Raw genomic sequence first — 24,361 nt, forward strand, 5'->3', positions numbered from 1 at the left:
CCATATCTCCATTTAAATTAATGCAAAATGTCACGGACACAGCTGGTGTCTGCTGCTAATGTCCGCACAAGGTTTTGAACGGACATTAGCAGCAGACACTAGCTGTCGGACACTGACGGTAGTGTGAACGCTCCCTAAGCGAACACTTCCATTAATAGTCCCCCTCTGATCCAGCCCCCTAGGACTGAAGTCATATCAGACCCCACAGCCCTGAATGTCTTGACCCTATAGATATCAGTGGAGACAGAGCTATTCATGTATGTGTGCCATTTAGTTGTGGTTTGTCATAGAATTGCAGAACTTGCTCTTGTCTGTAGCCGTCAGTAACAGTTCTGCTTTCAGTATCCATTCTAGCAGTTCCCGGATTGTTTGCTATGGGTTACATTTCCGCCATTGCAGTGCCTATATAACTATGATCTGTCTTTACGTGTGCTAGTGACGCAAGTCCTCCCCTCATCACAGCGATCACATAGAGAAGCGCAGCTGACCTCGGGCGAGAACACCTATGAAACCTCCGTGTGACGTCAGCAATCAGCTGCTACGAGTCATGTGACACGGAGCCCCGCCCCTCCGGCTTGACAGTCTTGTGCTCAGTGTAGTCGCTCACAGCCGCTGTTCCGCCCCCAGCCAATTGTCACTGGGTCTGAGCACGGTACCTGGAGGGACAAGCAGTGAAACATGACCAAAGTCTCCGGAAAGTAAGCTGCTAGGTGCCGGCACTGAGGACCACTGTCACCGCTAGCAGTCGCGGGATCCTGGGCGGAGGCTCCACACATATGTCCTGGGCACCTATCCCGTGTACAGCCTGAAGAGAGCGGCCTCGGCAACTGGTACCCCGGCAGCTGGCGTGTCCACAGAAGCCGCTGGCCACCTAGCATTGGGCCGCCCGCCACTCTACCTATGTCCCGCAAGGCGAGCGATAATGTGGAGTACACCCTGCGGAGCCTGAGCAACCTGATGGGGGAGAAGAAGCGCAGAAAGCATGACGAGGGAGCCGGGGAGCGGAGCCTGATAGCCGCCGACTCCTGCACCAGCATCAACAGCCAGGCGAGTGCCACGGCTGCCCCGTCCTCCGGAGAAGACCTGGAGCGGGCGGCCCGCAGGCAGTTCCAGCAGGATGTCACCCCGGCGTTCGTATACGTGGTGTCCGTCTTCTCTGCCCTGGGAGGCTTCCTCTTCGGCTATGACACCGGGGTGGTGTCTGGGGCGATGCTGCTGCTCAAGAAAGACATGAACCTGTCTGCGCTCTGGCAGGAGCTGCTGGTGTCCAGTACGGTGGGGGCGGCGGCGCTGTCTGCGCTGGCAGGCGGGGTGCTGAATGGAATATTGGGGCGCAGACCGTGCATCCTCCTGGCCAGCCTGCTCTTCATAGCCGGGGCCGTTGTACTAGGTGCTGCTCGGGATAAGGAGACTCTGCTTGGTGGGCGTGTGGTCGTGGGACTGGGAATCGGTAAGTGTGGCGCCTCCAGTCCCATGTCCGTCTCCACTAAACAATGCAACACGTAGTCGGGTGGTAGCTTATATGAGCTTCATATAATGGCCGGAGGACTGACATGGTGTTGTTACCACTACAGGGACAGTCCAGATAAGAGCCCATATGCAGGAGGTGATGGAGACAGAGTGTTATACAGGTGCTGGAGGAATAACCGGAGTGGGGGTGATGGAGAGTCCACATAGGCACCTCCCACAGTGGCTGATATGAGGGAGTGCTGGTACCATTGCTGTGTAGGGAGTAGAAGTGAAGAGAGCTCAGATAAGAACCTAGTGTAGAGGTGACAGCAGGATGGACAGGTGGATATAATCAAGGTGATGGAGACGGTCCTTATAAGAACCTCATATAGTGGCTGGAGGGATGGCAGGAATAGATGAGATATGAATGTATGACAGTCCAGTATACAGCCTCATAATGTGAGTGTTATTGTTATGACGAGGGAGCGGAGCCTGATAGCCGCCGACTCCTGCACCAGCATCATCAGCCCGGCGAGTGCCACGTCTGCCCCGTCCTCCGGAGAAGACCTGGAGCGGGCGGCCCGCAGGATGTCACCCCGGCACTGTGGGGGATTGTTCCATTTACAGCACTCTTCTGATGTAGATGGCATCTCTCTGCACCCGGCTCAGCGTTTTTTGGGATGTGTGTGTCTATATGTATATGTGTAAAAAAGAAAAAAAAAGTGGGCTGTACTTCAAGGTGAGACGCTCAGACAGACACCTCACTACATCAAAATTTACTATAAATCATATCAGTGGCATGGTTTATACCTGAGATTTACACCTGTCCCTGACTGAAATAGATTTTGGTTCTGGTGCACAAGACCTCCCATGGAACCCAGAACCTGAAAAAGCTATTTGCAAGTCTGGACACTTCTAGTGATCTGCAATGGCAAACAATACCTGGGAATATCCCTGCAACACTTGTAGCTTCATTGTCTCATTCATAGTTTTCTAGGCTGTATACTATGAGCCTTTCTATTCTGTCCACACTGTTCAATGCTGAACTTCTTAATAAGGATTGTGACTATTTCCAGGTGATAAACGTTTAAAGAAACAGTAAAGCTTTTGTGCAAGGATTCAGTAGTTGCTAGGAGACAAGGTGACTTCCACCACTCTCCTTTCCTGTGCTTCAATGTTATTGGCAGGCTGTGAGTCCCCCTTGTTCTTGTCTGTTATATTATTTGTATTATACATATGTGCTGTGAAATTTCTGACAGTCACCCAAAATTGCATTAAAAATGGTCTTCCAAAGGAGGGGGGAGGCTTCTCTAAGAAGATGGTTATTGTGGGAAAACTGAAAATCTGTCACAAAAAAAGTGGTCTGGGTAGGGCTTGGTCCTCTCAAAGAGGAGCTCTTTTGGAGAGGTTTCACTTTTTGTATTGTTTGTCTTCTCATAATTAGCAAAATGTACAGAAACTTTAATCCTATATTAACCCATTCCTGGGGCAGTCATTTTTTTGCTTTTTGTTTGTTCACTCCCCGCTTTCTAAAAGCCATAACTTTCTTTTCACTTTATAGAGTTTATAAGCTGAAGGATAAATTGTACTTTTGTAATGTTACCATTGAAAGGACTGATCCAATGTTTTTTCACCATTCCACCTCCCCATTAAAAGTTGAATTATAAGCAATCCAAACGTCAGACTCTTCCTGAAATGTTTTTATACAGCTTCCCAGTATATCATATGGAATATTAAATGTTTACATTAAAACTGCATCTCGTCACGTAAAAATTAAGCCCTCATATGGGTCTGAGAACAAAAAATTAAAAAGTTATGGCTTTTGAAAGGCAGTTAACCTCTTCCCGAATATCTGCCGTAATAGTAAGGCGAATTTCAGATATTGAAACTCCTCCGGCGCAGGAATTTTTCGCTTTTGACCCTCCCCGTTCCCTTACAAACCCCATAATTGTTTTATTTTTCCGCTCTGGGCCATATGCTACCAATAATTATTCTGTACAATGTTCTAGGAAGCTGGAAATTTTTTTTAGAATGGGGTGTATTTGAAGAAAAAGTGCATTTGTGTGACTTACTTATGGACTTCGTTTTTACGGTATTCACTCTGCAGCCAAAATGACTGGTCATCTGTTTTCTATGCTTCGGTACTATTCTGGGGATACCAAATTTTATATGGCCTTATTTACATTTTAACCCTTATATATACATTAGACACTCTAGAGGTATTGAACCCCAGGGGGTCTGATCACTAATGCAATGCATTGCAGTGCTAATGCATTGTATAAAACATTCAGTTCTATTGCTACATAGAGTAGCCTGCAACAGAACATATTCCATGACAGGCCTAGGAGCCTTCATAAGGCTCCCGGCAGTCATGACAACTGCCGGCCCCAAAGTATAAGTAACTCCTTGGTGGAGGGGGGAGGGAGGGGCGACTAACACTACAGTGTGTGTGGGGGGGGGGGGCTAATGTGGCGTCGTACAGTGTGCAGGGGCAACTAACGTGGCCTTATACTGTGTGCCGGGGGCAGCTAACGAGTATACTGTGTATGGGGGCACTAAGGAGCGTTTTTCTATGGGGGACACTAAGAAGCATATGGTGGGTGGTGGCATTAAAGAGTATTATACAGTGGGGGCACGAATGGGTGATTAGTGCCAACACTCATTATAATGCCCCATTACACAGTATGCTCCTTAGTACTGCCACGCCTAGCATAATTGCCCATTAGTTCCTCAACACGTAATTAATTTTAACAGTGGTCGGGAGGAACATTCACCTCCTGCCTGATGTATCCCAAGCCCTCACATGTGAAAGCAATATCCCTGCAGCCGCTAGTGCAAGTAATTGGGGCTTGGTGAAGAACAATGAGAGGAAGATGACGTTTTCTCCCGTTCGCTGTCAGAAATAGCCCAGAGATGGGTCCAGACAGATGGTGACTGCAGTCTGCCAGTTGAGTATCTCTGCCTAAGATTTCTAAATGGGGTTGTCTTCTGCCAAACCTTTGGAGTCCACCAGAGGATCCTCTGTACTCTAGTGAGATGGGTCATTCCTTCCTAGATCACATATAAAAATAAACATATTTGCTATTTCCATGTCCAAAAATGCCTATACGAATGAAATATTAAAACATTCAACTCGGATGGTAAACACAAGAATGTGGGAACACAAAATGCCCAAATTGTTGCTTTGCCTCCAAAAAAAAAAAGTAATTGATCAAAATATCAGACATTCCTCAAAATATCATTAAAAACTACAACATCCTTGCATATAAATGCTTTACATGGCTCCGTACACACAAGTATAATTGTTACAATATAGTGAAAATAAGAAAGCATTAGTTTGTCACCTTATAACAAAAATGTTAAACTGTTGAGGGTATACAGCTATAAATTCAACACCAAATGAATTAAAAGAGATAAACGTGGTTACAAAGTGCACACGATGTAACGTGCCGTTGATTCTGATACGTAAACTCGTGTCAGAGTCAGCGCTGCAAAACAAAATCCCATTGACTTCAATGGGTTCCGTTTAGCGCACGTAACACTTTGAAATCAATGGGAGTTTTTTTTTAACCCATTGATTTCAATGTGGTACGTGCGCTAAACAGAACCCATTGAAATCAATGGGATTCTGTTTTGCAGCGCTGACTCTGACACGAGTTTACGTATCAGAATCAACGGCACGTTACATCGTGTGAACGGACCCTAGGTCCCTTCACTAGCTCAAAGGAATGACTGGTTCTGATGGGAATGCTTCAGTGTCTGCTTGGACCAAATGGCTATGGCATCTACACCAGAGAAATGTGCATGTGTGAGATGAAATTTAGCGCGTGTGTAGATGTTACCTACAACTGAGCTGAAATGGCATTCATTGTAGATAATGAAAGCATCTGGGGAAGGGGGAATTCTCTCCAAAAGTGGCGATACTGCGGTTTTAATTATTTTTAAATAAAATTTAAATAAAATTAATTATGGCTTTTGAGAGGTAGAAAGTGAAAAATCAAATAGTAAAATGAAAAATGGCTGCATGCTTTAGGGTAAGTGTTGATTTTCTTGGTTTATTTTGATCATTTTAAGGGGTTTCCAGTGCTGTATATAAAACTCCAAATGCTTTATTTCTTTGCTACTTCCCATATGTTGTTTTCTTCATCAACTGTCTGAATACTGCATACTTCGGGTATGTTCACACAGCAGAAAATGAACAGGAATTCCTCTTAATTTTCTGCTGCTATATTTGGCTGTGGTTTAGTCTTGGTTGGATGACTATGCAAGGCATAGGTATTCCATTGTGGCCCAGATGAACATCGAGAAGCAAACTCTGGCGCCCCCAAATCTGCAACAAACTCCTGCATGTGAACATACCCTTAGGGTATAATAGTCTTGGAGGAATTTTTTTTGTCTGGCAAGAAGATGGTGGGGTACCATAACGGATACATGATGGACTCAGTTAAGTCCTATCAGGCTCTGTTGGTTTTGGTAATTAGACTGACATGTCTTTAACCATTCTTTCCATTCCTATGATGGAACAGAGAGCAATGCTGATGTGAACTTGCCCTTGGTTCAGCTAATGCTATTTGCAAGTGTGCAAGCTCACTAATGTATCCAGTCTAGGCATTTCTGTGAACTAAATATGTAGCACACATGTTTCTGTGGGAGGGATGTTTTAAACATGAATCTGAAACAATAAATTATGAAATTGACATTTGCAGATATGGTTATAAATATTTTAGTTTGCAATTTGACAGGAGCTTTAGGCCAACAGTCAATGGGGGATAAATTATAAGAGGTATTTTAAAGTCAGATTTGCTGGGGTCTGCATTAGTGTAATTTTCTCAGATGTTTGTCCTGAGATGTTATCCACTTTCTACACCACTCACTCACTGGAGTGAGATTTTAAAAAATTGAAAAAATTGTTGCAGTGTCACTTTAATAAATCTGGAGTACAGTCTACTAGACAGACTAGCCATGCCCTCTTTCCCACCCACTTTTCCAAAAGTAGAAAGTAATCTAAAAATACAAAATCTATAATGCAATATAATTCCTCCCATTATCTCTCCTGTCACAGATTGGCTGAAATAAAGCATGTTTTAAATTGCTGAAGTCAAAGCACTATGTAGATTGGTATGGTTTGTAGCTTGGGTTAAGTCTGTAGTGTGTTCATGATTTTGTTTTGTTTTTTAGATCTGTTCACATGGTACAATATTGTATTGCATCTGCAATTTCTGTGGTAGTGGCTGGAAGTGGTCTGGGGGCTTGGCGGTAGGGATGTTGTTGGGCCGCTTGGATGTTCTCCCTGTGGGTGCGTGTGCTGTGCAGTGCCTCACCTAGTAGTTTAGGGATCCACTATATAGAGGTTACCGTGAAGTTAGTGGGCTTATACTCCTTGATCAATATATATACACTAAGAACCTCTCCCAACACTTGTTTTACAAATGATGTAACAATGCGGAATGCCTACTGGCCAGACCGTTCAGAAAATGACACTGTCTCCCATCTCATGTCGATCAAACAATCAATGGGTACAACCTCCCATTTTACATCCAATATAGCCACAGCTTTCCGCAAGTACTATAACACGCTCTCGCTTTCCTCTGCTCCATTCTTCGATTCATAGACATGATCCTGCACTCTCCCTCACTCAATATATTGCCCACCTCACAGCAGATGACTTACCACATCTAGACACCCCATTCACTCTGCAGGGGTTGGAATCTCTAATCTGCCAGCGTGTAAAAGCCCTTGCTCGGTCCATTTCTTTAAATCTTTATATCTCTTTAAAACTTTGTTTCCCCTCACATATTAAGTCTTCAATGCACTTATCACAGCAATTAGTTTCTAGCATAGAAGTCAGAATCACTGAGGAAATATGTTAGAATAAATAGTAAAACATAACTATTAATAATTAATTCTGTCCAGAAATCACACTGTATATCCACAACAGCTTGTCACCAATATACTAAACTATCACCATAGGGGTCAGGAACCAGTGTGTATAGTCCTACACCTCTTCAGAATAGGGTAATAGATATATTGAGAGAACCCTACTAACTCTAGTCTCACTATAAAAGCTCAATTCTGTTAGATTCAATTCACAGGTTCCCCACAGTCCAACCGAATGTACAGTGCTCAAAATAAAAGCTAAGCCCATTGGGGATGGGGCTACTAGCCTAATACTACATCAATATCCCTAGGAAGCTTTGCAAGATAATTGGTCCTGAGTTCCCATATAACTAAAGTAATCCTGTGTGTTTCTCTAAAACTTATATTGGGTCATCAGAGTTCTGCACAATATATGTAAAGTACTGAAAGAACCCGATATATTGGTGGATCAGCATGGCCGCTGCTGGAAACGGTGGCACCACAATGATGCAGATGCTAGCCTTATATATAAGCGACACCTTAGCATAGAAGATTTGTGACACCTCTCTCCCAGTCCAGTCTCAGACGCAACTGACATAAAGGAGAGCTTTGCCTCTGGGCCCTCTTTTGGATCCTCCCCAGAAGAGGTGGACCTTAAGGAGAACTGATGACAGACCAGATTGAAGCATTAGGAGGTGTGCTGCTACAGTGTATGATAATAGGAGTGAAAACAAGGTAAATCTACCAGCCAAAGAGCATGTGTGCATTTTATTGCATGAAATAAGTATTTAATACAATAGAAAAACTGAAATTAATGTTTGGTACAGAAATCTTTGTTTGCAATTAGAGGCCAGATGTTTCCTTTAATTCTTGACCAAGTTTGCACATACTGCAGCAGGGATTTTGGTCCAATATTCCATACAGATCTTCTCCAGATCTTTCTGGTTTTGGGGCTGTCACAGGGTTACATTGAGTTTCAGCTACCCCCCCCGAAGATTGTTGACTGGGTCCAGGTCTGGAGACTGTTTAGGCCAGGGGTCTCAAACTCAACTCAGCATGTGGGCCGCAGAGCAAGATCCCAGCCAGTCGGCGGGCCGCACCGTGGCAAATTTAGCTCCACCCACTTTTGTTGACTCCGCCCATTCATTTTTCATGTGCCCGCACACAGTATAATCCTCCTAGTCACCCGTAAACTATATGTCCCCCCTCCATCTTTCCCCCAGTTACATATACACCCTTCATCTGCCCCCAGATTCATGTCCCTCCATCTCTGCCCCCAGATTCATGTCCCCCCATCTCTGCCCCCAGATTCATGTCCCCCCATCTCTGCCCCCAGATTCATGTCCTCTCCATCTCTGCCCCCAGATTCATGTCCTCTCCATCTCTGCCCCCAGATTCATGTCCTCTCCATCTCTGCCCCCAGATTCATGTCCTCTCCATCTCTGCCCCCAGATTCATGTCCTCTCCATCTCTGCCCCCAGATTCATGTCCTCTCCATCTCTGCCCCCAGATTCATGTCCTCTCCATCTCTGCCCCCAGATTCATGTCCCCCCATCTCTGCCCCCAGATTCATGTCCTCTCCATCTCTGCCCCCAGATTCATGTCCCCCCCCATCTCTGCCCCCAGATTCATGTCCCCCCCCATCTCTGCCCCCAGATTCATGTCCCCCCCCATCTCTGCCCCCAGATTCATGTCCCCCCCCATCTCTGCCCCCAGATTCATGTCCTCTCCATCTCTGCCCCCAGATTCATGTCCTCTCCATCTCTGCCCCCAGATTCATGTCCTCTCCATCTCTGCCCCCAGATTCATGTCCTCTCCATCTCTGCCCCCAGATTCATGTCCTCTCCATCTCTGCCCCCAGATTCATGTCCTCTCCATCTCTGCCCCCAGATTCATGTCCTCTCCATCTCTGCCCCCAGATTCATGTCCCCTCCATCTCTGCCCCCAGATTCATGTCCCCTCCATCTCTGCCCCCAGATTCATGTCCCCTCCATCTCTGCCCCCAGATTCATGTCCCCTCCATCTCTGCCCCCAGATTCATGTCCCCTCCATCTCTGCCCCCAGATTCATGTCCCCTCCATCTCTGCCCCCAGATTCATGTCCCCTCCATCTCTGCCCCCAGATTCATGTCCCCTCCATCTCTGCCCCCAGATTCATGTCCCCTCCATCTCTGCCCCCAGATTCATGTCCCCTCCATCTCTGCCCCCAGATTCATGTCCCCTCCATCTCTGCCCCCAGATTCATGTCCCCTCCATCTCTGCCCCCAGATTCATGTCCCCTCCATCTCTGCCCCCAGATTCATGTCCCCTCCATCTCTGCCCCCAGATTCATGTCCCCTCCATCTCTGCCCCCAGATTCATGTCCCCTCCATCTCTGCCCCCAGATTCATGTCCCCTCCATCTCTGCCCCCAGATTCATGTCCCCTCCATCTCTGCCCCCAGATTCATGTCCCCTCCATCTCTGCCCCCAGATTCATGTCCCCTCCATCTCTGCCCCCAGATTCATGTCCCCTCCATCTCTGCCCCCAGATTCATGTCCCCTCCATCTCTGCCCCCAGATTCATGTCCCCTCCATCTCTGCCCCCAGATTCATGTCCCCTCCATCTCTGCCCCCAGATTCATGTCCCCTCCATCTCTGCCCCCAGATTCATGTCCCCTCCATCTCTGCCCCCAGATTCATGTCCCCTCCATCTCTGCCCCCAGATTCATGTCCCCCCCCATCTCTGCCCCCAGATTCATGTCCCCCCCCATCTCTGCCCCCAGATTCATGTCCCCCCCCATCTCTGCCCCCAGATTCATGTCCCCCCCCATCTCTGCCCCCAGATTCATGTCCCCCCCCATCTCTGCCCCCAGATTCATGTCCCCCCCCATCTCTGCCCCCAGATTCATGTCCCCCCCCATCTCTGCCCCCAGATTCATGTCCCCCCCCATCTCTGCCCCCAGATTCATGTCCCCCCCCATCTCTGCCCCCAGATTCATGTCCCCCCCCATCTCTGCCCCCAGATTCATGTCCCCCCCCATCTCTGCCCCAGTGTCATGAGCCCCCTCAATTCCACCTGACTGTCAGAAATGCCCTTCTGACCATAGAAGAGCTACGGTACCGGACCGTAAGCTCTTCACACCGGGCCCACATTGGGAGAGCCGACAGTGCGCTGAACTCAGCGCACTGTCAGCTTTCCGGCAGTATATAGAACTGCCTGTGGGCAAAATGGTGAAAGGTCCTCTTTAACACACAAAAAACACTTATACTCACCATCCAACGCTCCCCCGCCGTGCTCTGCAGTTTCACTAATAGACCTATAGGCGCGATGTGATGATGTGACGGTCATCACATCGCGCCTATATGTCCACTAGCCGGAACGTAGCGGCTAGTGGATATAATCATCTCGCAATGTATTCAACTCGGATCCGGCGTCCCTAGGCTTGTGCGGGCCGCACAAAATTGTTCGGGGGGTCGCATGTGGCCCGCGGGCCGCGAGTTTGAGGCCCCTGGTCTAGGCCATGCTAGGACCTTGAAATGCTTCTTATGGAGCTACTTCTTAAACACCTAGTGTTTTGGGTCCTTGTCATGCTGGAAGACCCAGCCATGGCTCATCTTTAATGTTCTTACAGAGGGAAGGAGGATGTTGGACAAAATTTTGCAATAATTGCCCCATCCATCCTCCCTTCAATATGGTGCAGTCGTCCTATCCCCTTTGCAGAAAAGCACCCCCAAAGTATGATGTTTTCACCCCCATGCTTCACTGTTGGGACGGTGTTCTTGGGCTTGTATTCTTCTTTCTTCCTCCAAACACAGTGAGTGGAGTTGATACCCCAACGTTCTATTTTGGTCTCATCTGACCTTCTCCCATGCTTCTCTAGTTCATCCAGATGGTCCTTGGTGAACTTCAAGTAGGCCTGGACATGTGCTGGCAAGACCAGGGGAACCTTGTGTGTCTTGCAGGATTTTAATCCATGATGGTGTAGTGTGTTACTAACTGTAATCCTGAAGACTGTGGTCTCAGCTCTCTTCAGTTCATTGACCAGGTCCTCCCATGTAGTTCTGCACTGATGCCTGACCTATCTTAGAATCATCCTTGCCCCACGAGGCAAGATCTTGCATGGAGCCCCAGACTGAGGAAGATTCAGTCCTTTTCTGTTGCTTCCATTTTCTGAAAATTGCACCAACAGTTGTTGCCTTCTCACTAAACTGCTTTCCTATTGTCCTGTAGCCCATTCCAGAGTTGTGCATGTCCACAATTTGGTCTCTGGTGTCCTTCGACATCTCTTTGGTCTTGGCTATGGTGGAGAGGTTGGGGTATAATTGAGCTTGTGGACAGGTGTTTTTTTTTATACAGGTAACAAGTACAAACAGGTGCAATTAATACATGTAATGGGTGCAGAGTAGGATAAGCTAACAGGTCTGTGAGAGCCAGAACTGCTGCTGGTTGGTAGGTGATCAAATACTTATTTCATGCAAAAAAAAAATGCAAATTAATAATTTTAAAAATCGTACAATGATTTTTTTTTTAATTTTTTTTTAGGTTCTCTCACAGTTTGTGTACCTACGATAAAAACTACAGACCTCTCATTCTTTTGTAGGTGCAAAATCACCAGTGTATCAAATACTTATTTTCCCCACTGTACATGATCATGTGTGTGATGTAAGCAATGAGAGAGACAAGGCGTGAGCGCATCATTTTGTTCAGATTCACAGGTGGGTGTATCGGGTCTAGGGTTGCAGGTAATTGAGCATGTGAGACCTCCTAAGTGTGGTGGTGATTGGGACAGTTTCATTCTTTCCGAAAAACTAGGTGGATCTTTTGTCTTGACACTTTACAGCCAAAGGGGCTTAATGAACAAATTGATGACAACTGCTTTATCTAAATCAGTATCATGGGATTCATTTTTACATCTATTGAGTCCCATGTTGGTATTGTGACATTTATTGTTTAATTGATCTAATATTTATATTGCTGCATTATTTAGCAACATCTGCATTACATCCAAGAGTTACAGCACTCAGTACACATGAATCATACTTGCTCCATCTCAAATATGTTCACGGTGATCTTTCATTTTGTTTTTTTTGTTCATTGAGTCTCAACTTGCATAATTTGTATTACCCTGAATAGCGCAGTATTTAGACATACCACTTTATTTTGCAGCGTTTATCTGTGCATACACTATGCGGTAATAGTTGCGGTCCTCTTTTCTATCTCTACCCTCTAACCACTACTCCTAATTCCATCCCCCCCCCCCGCATGATAGGTACTACGTAAACTTTTCTTTCCAATTCACTTCGATTAGCTTTACTGCTCTGTACAACTGTTACATCAGAGTTCAATGTTACCCTCTCCCCACATAACATAACTTCCGTCTCCGAAACAATACTCGATCTTACCCGTTCCTTTGATCCTCCCTCCAACATTCTATTACAAGTTTGACGTTATTGCACTTTGTTTTGTTTTACTTCTTGTAAACTCATAAAAAAAAAAATTAAGAAAAAAAAATGAGACTTTTTTTAATAGAAATTATCGGCTTGTTTAGTGTAATGGGATTTAGCAAGTGTTGTAATGGCAGCCACCATTTACAGATAGATTTAGTCTTTTTTTTTTTTTTTTTTTCATCCACATGCTATGCATGCCAAGCATATACCTGTTAATCTAAATGGCTTCAAAAGTTTCAAATCCATGCATATTCTGCTTACCTAGTGCTCGATTCAGTAGCACCTGTTGAATGTTTGGCTTCAGTGTTCTTCCTGATTGTGCACATAAATTTCACCTTCCTGTTAAGTCTGTTTGTTTAATATGTTTATTTGAAGATTTACTGGCTGTATATCCTATTGTGGATCCTGTTTCTTCAAGTTTAAGATGATCTTGTTATATAATGTTGCAGAACTTTCCACTTTGGATTCTCCGTTTCATTTGATCCATTGGCCACAACTTTAGACATCTAATCATCTTCACAAATTTCACATTACCAATAAAAAACAAAACTCAAGAAAATGAAATGTTAATTAAGTCCCAGAATATGTAGCTGCAGCTTTGGTCAGTACATACCTACTGCCAGTTTTAAATGCATTTTTACACTCAATCTTTCTTTTTCATGTCTAGGCAGTCCTGGTGGTGTTCCTGATTTTAGAATTTTTCATTAGTTTGAAGAGAGTACTATTACATTGGCATTACTTTATTACCCAAACTGACTAATTTCTACTATAAGTCTTCTGTTCTAGTTTTGCTACTTGCATTTATACGCCTCTAGTTAGAGACTAATCAGACAGCTACAACCTGGCATCACAGTCTATAAATTCTGCAAAGTGATTCATTAGACTCTACATGACACTCTTCATTGGAGATACTTCTCAGGAGGCTACACTGCACAAATAACTACACCTAAACTCCTGTGGATTTAAAGTGTTTGCCATTAATTCTAGTGAAAAGGTGACAGGCAGAGTGCTGGAGTCTAGATATGTCAGAAACCTGGCACTGATATATGTGTGGTGCAGGGTGGATCTGGAGTATGCCTCAGCCCAGGTGTAGATCCTTGGCTCATTACTGGTCCAGAAAAAGGCTGCAGCTCTTGCATTGCAGGGCAGTTCCATGAGATGAAAGGAGATGTATGGTTCTGTCCTGTACCCTGAGTCCGGTGAGACAATATTGTTCTTGTTTTGTTCGTGTGGCTGAAATAAGCCACAGATATAGTTATATTATCAGTTCTGTTTAGTTAGTGGCTCAGACGAGCAGGATTTTGCTTTGTTTTTGCCTGAGGTTAAGGCTGTATTTTGTTTTATTTTGTACCTGAAGTCAAGGTTTATTTTCCTGTTTTGTTTCTAAGTATACCAATCTACTGCATATTTTGTGTCCCTGTCTTGATTGTTTGGGTCCACACCACTGCTTCTCTATGATGTTTACCAGTTCTGGTGGTGTCCAAAGTTTTTCTAGGTTTTGATAGGTACTAAAATATTTAGAATTTTGGTGCAAATGTATCCTGTGATACATACCTTGGGACTGGTAGTATCCTGGGTTTAAAAAAAAAAAACAAAACTATGTGAGACATATATATATTGTAGCCAGGATCCTTGTGTATACTATAGAGATTATACAGTTACTGTTTAGATATCTCACTATTTGTTTTGACTGTGGGTAAATTGGTGGTTATACTGTTTCTGCCCTGGATGCACTGCCGTTCATCCACACTGGATGTCTGTTTTTAATACTGTTGTACTTGCTAATAAGTTTTAGTATTTTTATAATTTTGGTTGTAGGTGTCCTAATTGTGGGCAGTCCACCCAATACATTGCATTATTATTAGGAGCAGATATTATTTGACTCTTTTTTTTTTTTTTTTTTTTTCCCTTCTCTCCTCTTGTTGTGTTATAAATACTGGCAAGACTTCAGTATTGGTGTCTGAGGGTGCCCCTTTATACTGGACTACAGAAGACAGGTGAACTAAATCTTGCATTTTGAAGTAGGTTGTTTCCTTGTAAATTGTGATTTCAGAATGTGGTGTGTTAAACCTAGTGGACTAAAACGAGAAAGCTAGAATATTAGTCTGTTTTGTCTATGCACATGTACAGTGCTCTTGTCCTGAATGCATGATGATGTCACATGTCCAGCACTGCTTTTCTTTATTCTTCTGTACTCTTCATAGGCAGATGGAACACATCTTATAGCTACTTATAACCAACCAGTTAGTGCTGGGTACTATCATGTGACAAGAACATAGCATGTTGTAATCCATGGCATAAATTTAGAAATAACTCAGTTTTAGGGATATTTAGCTCCCTCATATCTTCATAGGCAAATGTCACTGGATTGCGATAAGAGTTCTTAATATTTAATCCGATCACCTAAAGTAATATCATGTTTTTAAACCATAATCTAGACAAAGAAGACCTCTAAGACAAAATTTCGCTGCAAAGTATTTGTACTGTACAACAATGAAAGGCTGCAGTATGGTCTGGACCAGTTCCTCTCTATGCTGAAATGATCAGATTTTGCTAGTCGTCCCTTACTTGAACCTGCCATGTAGTTAAACAATTCTTCATGGTTAAGCAAAACCACAGTCTTCTCAGTAGGACTAATGCAGGATATTAGATTGCAATATATGTGCAGGTTCCTTTGCTGTATGAACTAATGTATAGCTGAATGTGCCAGATGACATGCCTGGTGTTTATCAAGCTTGTTTCTACCCTTCATTTAGAAGAGCCCCTGTCTGAAAATGTAGCACTTAACAATTGTACAAAATGTAACCAAGCAGCTTAACCAAGTTCTTTTAAGGTAGAGCATATTTGGGCCTCTCTGGTGTTTCTCTTGAGAATAAGAGCATTGGTTTTGTACCCTGTAAAGTGTTACTAATTTACAAACCGCCTTTGGTTTTCTTCCAGCATTTGTCATTAATAAATTCTGTATTATACTTTATCATATTTAGGCTCCATTCTGTAGAATTATCTTTCTCTTGTTTCTTTGAGAGCTGTACCCTGTGTTTCACTTTGTATAGTGTACAAGCTTGTGTTTAATATGTGAAAAATAAGGGTGGGTGGTCTTTAAAGGGGCTCTATCATTGGGAAAAGTAATTTTTAACTAATCACATCCTTGCATAGCCTTTAGAAAGTCTATTCCACACCTACCTTTAGTATGTAAATTGCCTCAGTGGTTTCTAAATAAGTCCATTTTTATTCATATGCTAATTAGACTGGTGCACGATGCATTGTGCACCCTCTTTGCTTTTGTCTCCTATGGGTGTATGCAGCAAAGGCGGCTGCTGCTGCTGATGACTCAGCTTCCTGTTTGCACACCCACATAGGAGATAATAGAGGAGACGAGTGCTGCTGGGAACTTCCTGAGCTGTGGAAGATAAGGATTCACAATAGGACAACCCCTTTAAGGCTTCAGTTCTACTTCCATTGTTTTTAGATAGATCATCAGTTGAAAACAGGATAGGGAGCAGTGCCTGAGATAAAACTGCATGAACTGACCACAGATTGTGATATACAGTGACTTTTTATGCTCATTTTATAATCTGAAATGGCAAGAGGAATATAAGTGAATAACTATAACATTAAATGTCTATATATGCAAATTCCAAACAAAATAGGGCTTGAAGTATTGTTAAATCAAAAATTGAAAAAAGTCACTTTCAAGCGATTAATATCTCTTATAAAAGAAACACAAGGAGACAATGGAGACTGCCTAACCTTTGTGGGAATATACACTCACCGGCCACTTTATTAGGTACACCTGTCCAACTGCTCGTTAACACTTAATTTCTAATCAGCCAATCACATGGCGGCAACTCAGTGCATTTAGGCATGTAGACATGGTCAAGACAATCTCCTGCAGTTCAAACCGAGCATCAGTATGGGGAAGAAAGGTGATTTGAGTGCCTTTGAACGTGGCATGGTTGTTGGTGCCAGAAGGGCTGGTCTGAGTATTTCGGAAACTGCTGATCTACTGGGATTTTCACGCACAACCATCTCTAGGGTTTACAGAGAATGGTCCGAAAAAGAAAAAACATCCAGTGAGCGGCAGTTCTGTGGGCGGAAATGCGTTGTTGATGCCAGAGGTCAGAGGAGAATGGCCAGACTGGTTCGAGCTGATAGAAAGGCAACAGTGACTCAAATAGCCACCCGTTACAACCAAGGTAGCCAGAAGAGCATCTCTGAACGCACAGTACGTCGAACTTTGAGGCAGATGGGCTACAGCAGCAGAAGACCACACCGGGTGCCACTCCTTTCAGCTAAGAACAGGAAACTGAGGCTACAATTTGCACAAGCTCATCGAAATTGGACAATTGAAGATTGGAAAAACGTTGCCTGGTCTGATGAGTCTCGATTTCTGCTGCGACATTCGGATGGTAGGGTCAGAATTTGGCGTCAACAACATGAAAGCATGGATCCATCCTGCCTTGTATCAACGGTTCAGGCTGGTGGTGGTGGTGTCATGGTGTGGGGAATATTTTCTTGGCACTCTTTGGGCCCCTTGGTACCAGTTGAGCATCGTTGCAACGCCAAAGCCTACCTGAGTATTGTTGCTGACCATGTCCATCCCTTTATGACCACAATGTACCCAACATCTGATGGCTACTTTCAGCAGGATAATGCGCCATGTCATAAAGCTGGAATCATCTCAGACTGGTTTCTTGAACATGACAATGAGTTCACTGTACTCCAATGGCCTCCACAGTCACCAGATCTCAATCCAATAGATCATCTTTGGGATGTGGTGGAACGGGAGATTCGCATCATGGATGTGCAGCCGACAAATCTGCGGCAACTGTGTGATGCCATCATGTCAATATGGACCAAAATCTCTGAGGAATGCTTCCAGCACCTTGTTGAATCTATGCCATGAAGAATTGAGGCAGTTCTGAAGGCAAAAGGGGGTCCAACCCGTTACTAGCATGGTGTACCTAATAAAGTGGCCGGTGAGTGTATAGTGTTTATAAGGTTGGAACAGACACGGTGCACTTTTGAAAAGGGAAGTGGAGTGTATTTTTTGCAATGTAAGACACTTGGATTTAAATTAATATTTGTAACTGCTGTGTTAATGTAATTTTTTGTTTTTGTATTGCAAAATATATTGCGTTGCAGTATCATAGGATATGTGATATCGGCTGAGTCATTAGAATAGCTTGAGGATGTCATCATGCTTGTTAGGCCAGATAGACTACTGTGACAATGTGAAATGGCTGCCACTTAATCTCACAGCAACTGCCCATGATGTTTTGTATGAGTCATAAATATAATTTTTTTTGTTTTTTATCAGTGTGCCAAAAAGCTTCTTTTTTTTTTGTCTCCTGCATTGAAGTCAATATATGTTTTACTATGAAATAGAACATGAACACTATATGCTTATAACCGTATCTTTAACGGAAAAAGACTTCATGACATGTTGTTTGCATTGAGATTGTGGAGAAGCAATTATATATGTGATAGAGATAAGATAAGATAATCCTTTAATAGTCCCACAGTGGGGAAATTTCAGTATGTTACAGCAGCAAAGCAATACAGATACATGATAATACACAGTAATATATTACAGACGTAGACACACACATGCTGAGAAAGATATACTAGGAGTCCATAGCAGCTAAGGAACAAAAGAAGAAAGAAGGAAGACCTCATTGGTCCAGGTTTAAGTCTCTGTATTCCCTATTGTCGCCATCAGTGATAAGGTGTACTATAGCAGAGTCATCGGAGTACTTCTGTAAGTAACAGCTGGAGGAGTTGTGCCTAAAGTCAGCAGTGTACAGTATGAAGAGAAGTGGGGCAAGAACTGTACCTTGTGGTGCCCCTGTACTACAGATCACAGTGTCAGACACACAGTCCTGGGCTCTCACATACTGAGGGCGGTTTGTCAGGTAGTCTAGGATCCAGTTGGACAGGTGATGGTCCACACTACCAAGGTTCAGCTTCTCCCTCAGTAGCCCTGGCTGAATGGTGTTGAACGCACTGGAGAAATCAAAGAACATTATTCTCACAGTGTTCCCGGGTTTCTCTAGGTGAGAGAGAGCTGTATGAAGAAGGTGGATGCTGGCATCATCTACCTCAATGCCCGGTCGATAGGCAAACTGGAGGGGGTCCAGAGTGGAGCTCACTAGGGGACGTAGGTGTGTCAGGACCAGGATATAATATAATTTTATTTTATAGAGTATACATATAGAGTACTATACAAAAGTTTTAGTCAAATATGGCAAAATGCTGCAGTGTAAGAATGCTCTCAAAAATAAAATTGTCAATGGTTTTCTTTTTTAAAATAACATAATTAAGTGAGCAAAACAGAAAACTAAATCCAATTAATATTTGGTGTGACCAGCCATTGCCTTCAAAACGGCATCAGTCCTTCTAGGTACACTTGCACACAGTTTGTGAAGGAAGTCAGCATGGAGGTTGTTGCAAACATCTTGTACAACTAACCTCAGATCTTCTCAGGATATAGGCTTCTTGAAATCAGTCTGTCTGTCATCCCAGACAAACTCACTGTTGAGATCAGAGCTTTGTGGGTCCATATCGTCACTTACATGATACCAAATGGTGGTCACACGAAATATTGGTTTTCACTTTCTTTTTTTTTCTCTCCATTACAGAGGACCTTTCTCAGCCCAGTTAGACTCTCAGGATTGCCCTTCTGACAGTGGGCAGAGATCGTTGCCGTTATAACGTCCCGTGGCACGTAACTGGAAAGCCAACAGCTCTCTGAATTCAGCGTACTATCGGATTTTTAGCGCTCTATAAAACTGTATGTGCCTGAGAACATGCGGTCCTCTTTAAAGGGATTCTACCACTAAATCGTTTTTTTTTTTTTTTTTTGTGCTTTAGACGTCGAAATAGCCTTTAGAAAGGCTATTCGTCTCTTACCTTTAGACGTGGTCTCAGCGGTGCTGTTCCGTAGAAATACCAGTTTTAAACAGTATGCAAATGAGTTCTCTCGTCGCAATGGGGCGGGCCCCAGCGCTCAAATGGTGATGGGGGCTTCCCCACTGCTGCCAGAGAACTCTCTCCAGCGACGCCTCCATCTACAACAGCAACCGCATCGTCTTCCAGCTGGGGTCACACTCCGCTCTTGCGTGCATGCACAGTACACTCCTGTAGTTCTCCGTAGAACTACAGGAGCGTACTGAGCGGAGTGTGACCTCAGCCGGAAGAAGACGCGGTTGCTGCTGAAGATGGAGGTGTTGCTGGAGAGAGTTCTCTGGCAGCAGCGGGGACGCACTCATCGCAGTTTGAGCGCTGGGGCCCGCCCCATTGCTGCGAGAGAACCCAATTGCATACCAGTTAAAACCGGTATTTCTAAGGAATGGCGCTGTGGAGACCACGTCTAAAGGTAAGAGACGAATAGCCTTTCTTAAGGCTATTCCAACGTGGTAATTAGAAAAAATGGTCCATTCAGAGTTTTTCGGTGCTGATTTTGACGCTGAATCTGCGTCAGAATCCACATGGAAAAAAAGCCTCCCATTGACTTCAATGAGTTTCTTTTTCCGCATGGATTCTGACACGGATTCTGACGCAGATTCAGCATCAAAATCAGCACCAAAAAACTCAGTGTGAATGGACCCTTAATTTGCATTTTGTTAATTGACAAAAATAAGCTATTAACATTGCTATTTTTTAAAGCATTCTTACTTTGCGGTATCTTTTCCACACCTGCCTAAACGTTTTTTAGTACTGCATATATCTGCATATAGAGAGACCTGCATATAGAGAGTATTTTTGTTCAGAATTTTTGTGGCTATTCTGTGAATTTTCTCCATTTACATTTCATAGAGAATTCTTTTTCTTCTAAATCCACATTCTGTACAATTTGTGTGTTCTGCAAAATCTAACTGACATTTATCACCTATCCATGATAGGGTAGAGGAGTATATAGTGGATTGCTGGTCACACATGGGTCCTAACACTCCATCTACCCCTGGTTCATACCTGCGTTTGGTAATCCGTTCGAGGGGTCCCCATGTGAAATACCGAACGCATTTGCAAGTGGTGTGCAGTGAAAGCACACAGATCCCTATAGACTATCATGGGGTCCGTGTGCTTGCAAGATCTCCGCACAAGTCATGCGGGTAGGAAAGTAGATTGTGAAGTACTTTCCTGTCTGCATGTTCCCTGCGGAGATCTTGCGGCAAGCCCTAGGACCCCATTATAGTCTAAGTGGATTCGTGTGTTTTCACCGCACACTGCTTGCAAATGCATTCAGTAGTTCGTTTGGGGGAGGTCCCCATGCAGACTCCCCGAACGGATTACTGACACAGATATGAATGAGGCCTTAGTGTTTGTGGAACTAATCGCAACAGCACTTGGTGAAGGAATGGGATATTAAAGACCTCTGTTCTTGTGGTTGTGGGATTCCAAAGGTGGGGTCACAGCAAATGGACATTTATCACGGTGGCCTAGTGGTTAGCATTGTTGCCTTGCAGCCCTAGTGTCATGGGTTTAAATCTGCATGGAGTTTGTGTTTATAGCTGTGTTTCCTCTCAAGTGCTAAAAATATACTGATAGTCTTCTTGTAAAACGACTGACCCTTATTGGTGTTGGGATGCTCTCCTGTATGGAAGCCAATGACTTGTCTACTCTACCATGAGTCCCTGTGATCATAGTTTTTCTAAGTGGATTTTCTTCCCTTATTAAACCTGATTTCTGGTATAATTGAAATGCTGCCATTTAAAAAAACAAAACAAAAAAAAAACCTCTCCATCAGTCTATTGACTTCTGGAGCTTTAGAGATGACATCCTCCCTCTGCCACTAGCTCAGTTACTGGCCTGAGTGATCATGTGCAGAAGCTGGTTACTTCATTGCTGCAAAGCTAATGAGGCAAATGCAATGCAAATTACGGACACAATTTCTTTTATTAGAGATGTGTTGGCTTACCCCATCCATTTACTGGGGCCAGTGACTGGCTGCTGTTTTTATGTGGAGAGCCATTGATGTCATTGGTGAGAACTAGGTCCAGAAACTGCCATAGGACCAAGACCTAGCCACTAGGAGAGTGGGGTGAAACCAGGCGAATTGCTCTTACTTTTGTAAGTGTAGTTTCTTTTACAGCAGTAGCCGAATGAAGTGTTTTTTTTGTAGTCAATAGGGAGCAGTAACCTCATCCTACTGGGAGCAGGTTCCTCCTGTTCTAGTTTTCATGAAAGAGTACAACAATTACAGATAGAAGCGCTTTTCTTTAAAACACAGATTATGATCTTGGGTTATTTGCGAAAACATCCAATTATAATACAATTTGCATACTTCAGATATTTTCTTCAGCACATAACTGTAGAAAAAAATAGGCAGTAGGAAGAGGCAATATTTTATAAAGTGCCTTTAACTGTCCAAGTCAGTAGACGCGCCTGTTTAATGCTCCTCGCTTAGTACAAGTTATCTTTTCCTCATGTTACTAATAACGCTATTGTGGTGTTAATGTGCACTTATTCCTCCATCTGACAAGTCAGCCAAAATGAGTGCCTGCATCCCAGGTTTTCTAGATACCATTCAATGTATCAAAAGTGTCTGCTGACCATGACGTTTTTACTGGTCTATTTTTTTTTTTTTTTTTCAATTTCACCAACTATATAAACAATTTCTTCAAATATTATGAACAGATTTTCTGCGTGAGTCGTACATATAATACATTTCCTTATCTTGTTCCATAAATAACATTTCTTTCTTGATGATAATGCAAAATACATTTTTTATTATTGATGTTATGCATTTTCTTTGCTGTCTGAAGCCTGTTGTTCCATTAATCCTAGACTTGTCACTGATCAATCTACTAGTCTGTTCATTGATTTTACTTCTTCTGCAGTCATATTGTATGTGTTGCATGTTAATGTCTTTGCTTGAGGTGTCTCAGATCCATTTAATCTAATTAGAAACATTGAGCATTTATCACGTTATAAAAAACCTGACCAAGTGATAAGCAATGGGAGATTTATAGAACGGTCTGGTACTTTCTTGTTGTTAGTAACCAACCACTGCATGGATTTTGTTTCTTATTGTTTTGAGAAATTTGTGATGCATTTGGATCTATGGGGCTTCCTTTGTGTTTCAGCAACAAGGAAAAGGAAAGAGCAGGTCGTATCCTGCTGTGTGTCATCAGAATGAAACTGATTGGATTACAGAATGCACTTGGATGTCTCTCCGAGTGTTAGTGATGGCGTTCCACTGCAAGCTCAACCCTACACCGGAATGAGCTTTTGGTGTTGTCTATCTATAGGAGTACACCATGAAGAAAGGGAAAAGTTAAAGGGCAAGAAGCCTGGGTGTATACTTTTGTACTGGTATGTATTATGTGTGGACATCCTTAGGCCTTATTCACATCTGTGTTTGGGTTTCTGTTTGGGTAACCTGCTTGGGGGCCCCCCAAATGGAAACCTATACGCCTTAAAAAGCGATTTCCTAAGGAAACCACACGGACCCCATAGACTATATAATGGGATTCATATGGTTTCCGCTCAGTTTACGCATGAAACATGCATAGAGAAAAGTCCTGCAAGCAGCTGAAACCACACGGACCCCATTAAAGTCTATGGAGTTCACGGGTTTCCTTAGGTAACTGCTTTTTTTATGCATATAGGTTTCCATTCGGGGGGAACCCAAGCGGACTTCCCAAATGGAAACCAGAACGCAGATGTGAAAAGGGCCTAAGTGATGTTAGAACATCATCTTGGAAATTAAATCATATTTGATTTATTACTAAAGAAGGGTTCGATGAATGTGCATATGAAACTGGTTGGTTTGGTACCTCAAACAAGGTTAAGAACCACTATGTTAGAATAAGAGTCCAGAAGACAGTGTAGCAATAACAGCGCCGCACCTCCCATGAGGCGACCTGAAGCAAGCGCTTCAGGCGGCGCTATGCCAGGGCCTCGGAGGGCGGCATTTTTGCTAACCTAAGCCAGTCCAGGACAAGCTGTCTGTAGTTTGCCTCGGGCGGCGAAAGGGGCAGGTTCACCCCTGAGCAATAAATAGGCTCACTTGCAGCAATTTTACTTAGACATGCTTGGAGGTTACGTGCTAGGGTGGTATCTGTTTTCTGACACTTATTGAAACTGGTTTGAGTTAAAAGATTCCATGGGTGTCTAAAGCAAACCAGCAGGTTTTTGGACTTGTATGTCCACTAGCACACACATTATGAGGTTTGCATTACCCGTCATTTGTATTCATTTACCCTGTTTACCTGTGAAAAATTTTAATACAAACTGATTACACCTAAAACAAACCCCTTCTTTCACCTACAACTGCTAACTCCGTAGTGCTCTTTACAATAGCTCCCCTCACACGTACTCCAGCTTGTAAACGATCCTCTACCCACCGATAAGATATTCCTTTAATAGTCCCACAATGGGGAAATTTCAGTGATACAGTTTCATAGATGGTACAGTAGTATATAACAAGAGAGAAACACGTACAAGCTCATGGCAGATAGATAAATACTAGGAATCATAGCAACTAAAAAAGAAAGAAACACAGACACACTGCAGGATCATTTAGTTCTCTGTGTGGATTGATGTTAATAATAATACAGCCGACTGTGGTTGTAGGACACGAGGAGGGGTCACAGCATGTAGATATAACAAGCAGAAATTTTTT

At 43.6% G+C, this 24,361-nt stretch overlaps 1 protein-coding gene across 1 annotated transcript in view; it reads left to right on the plus strand.

Annotated features, from left to right (window-relative positions):
* Positions 1 to 582: 582 nt before the first annotated feature.
* SLC2A13 (solute carrier family 2 member 13) overlaps positions 583 to 24,361 on the plus strand; it is a 129,262-nt gene continuing 105,483 nt past the window's right edge. The window contains exon 1 of the mRNA XM_075274152.1: positions 583 to 1,450. Within this exon, the coding sequence (XP_075130253.1) occupies positions 901 to 1,450 (550 nt within the window). The 5' untranslated portion in view covers positions 583 to 900. The remainder of the gene's footprint in view (positions 1,451 to 24,361) is intronic.

This window comes from Leptodactylus fuscus, chromosome 5 (assembly GCF_031893055.1).
Source record: "Leptodactylus fuscus isolate aLepFus1 chromosome 5, aLepFus1.hap2, whole genome shotgun sequence".
Classification (NCBI taxonomy): domain Eukaryota; kingdom Metazoa; phylum Chordata; class Amphibia; order Anura; family Leptodactylidae; genus Leptodactylus; species Leptodactylus fuscus.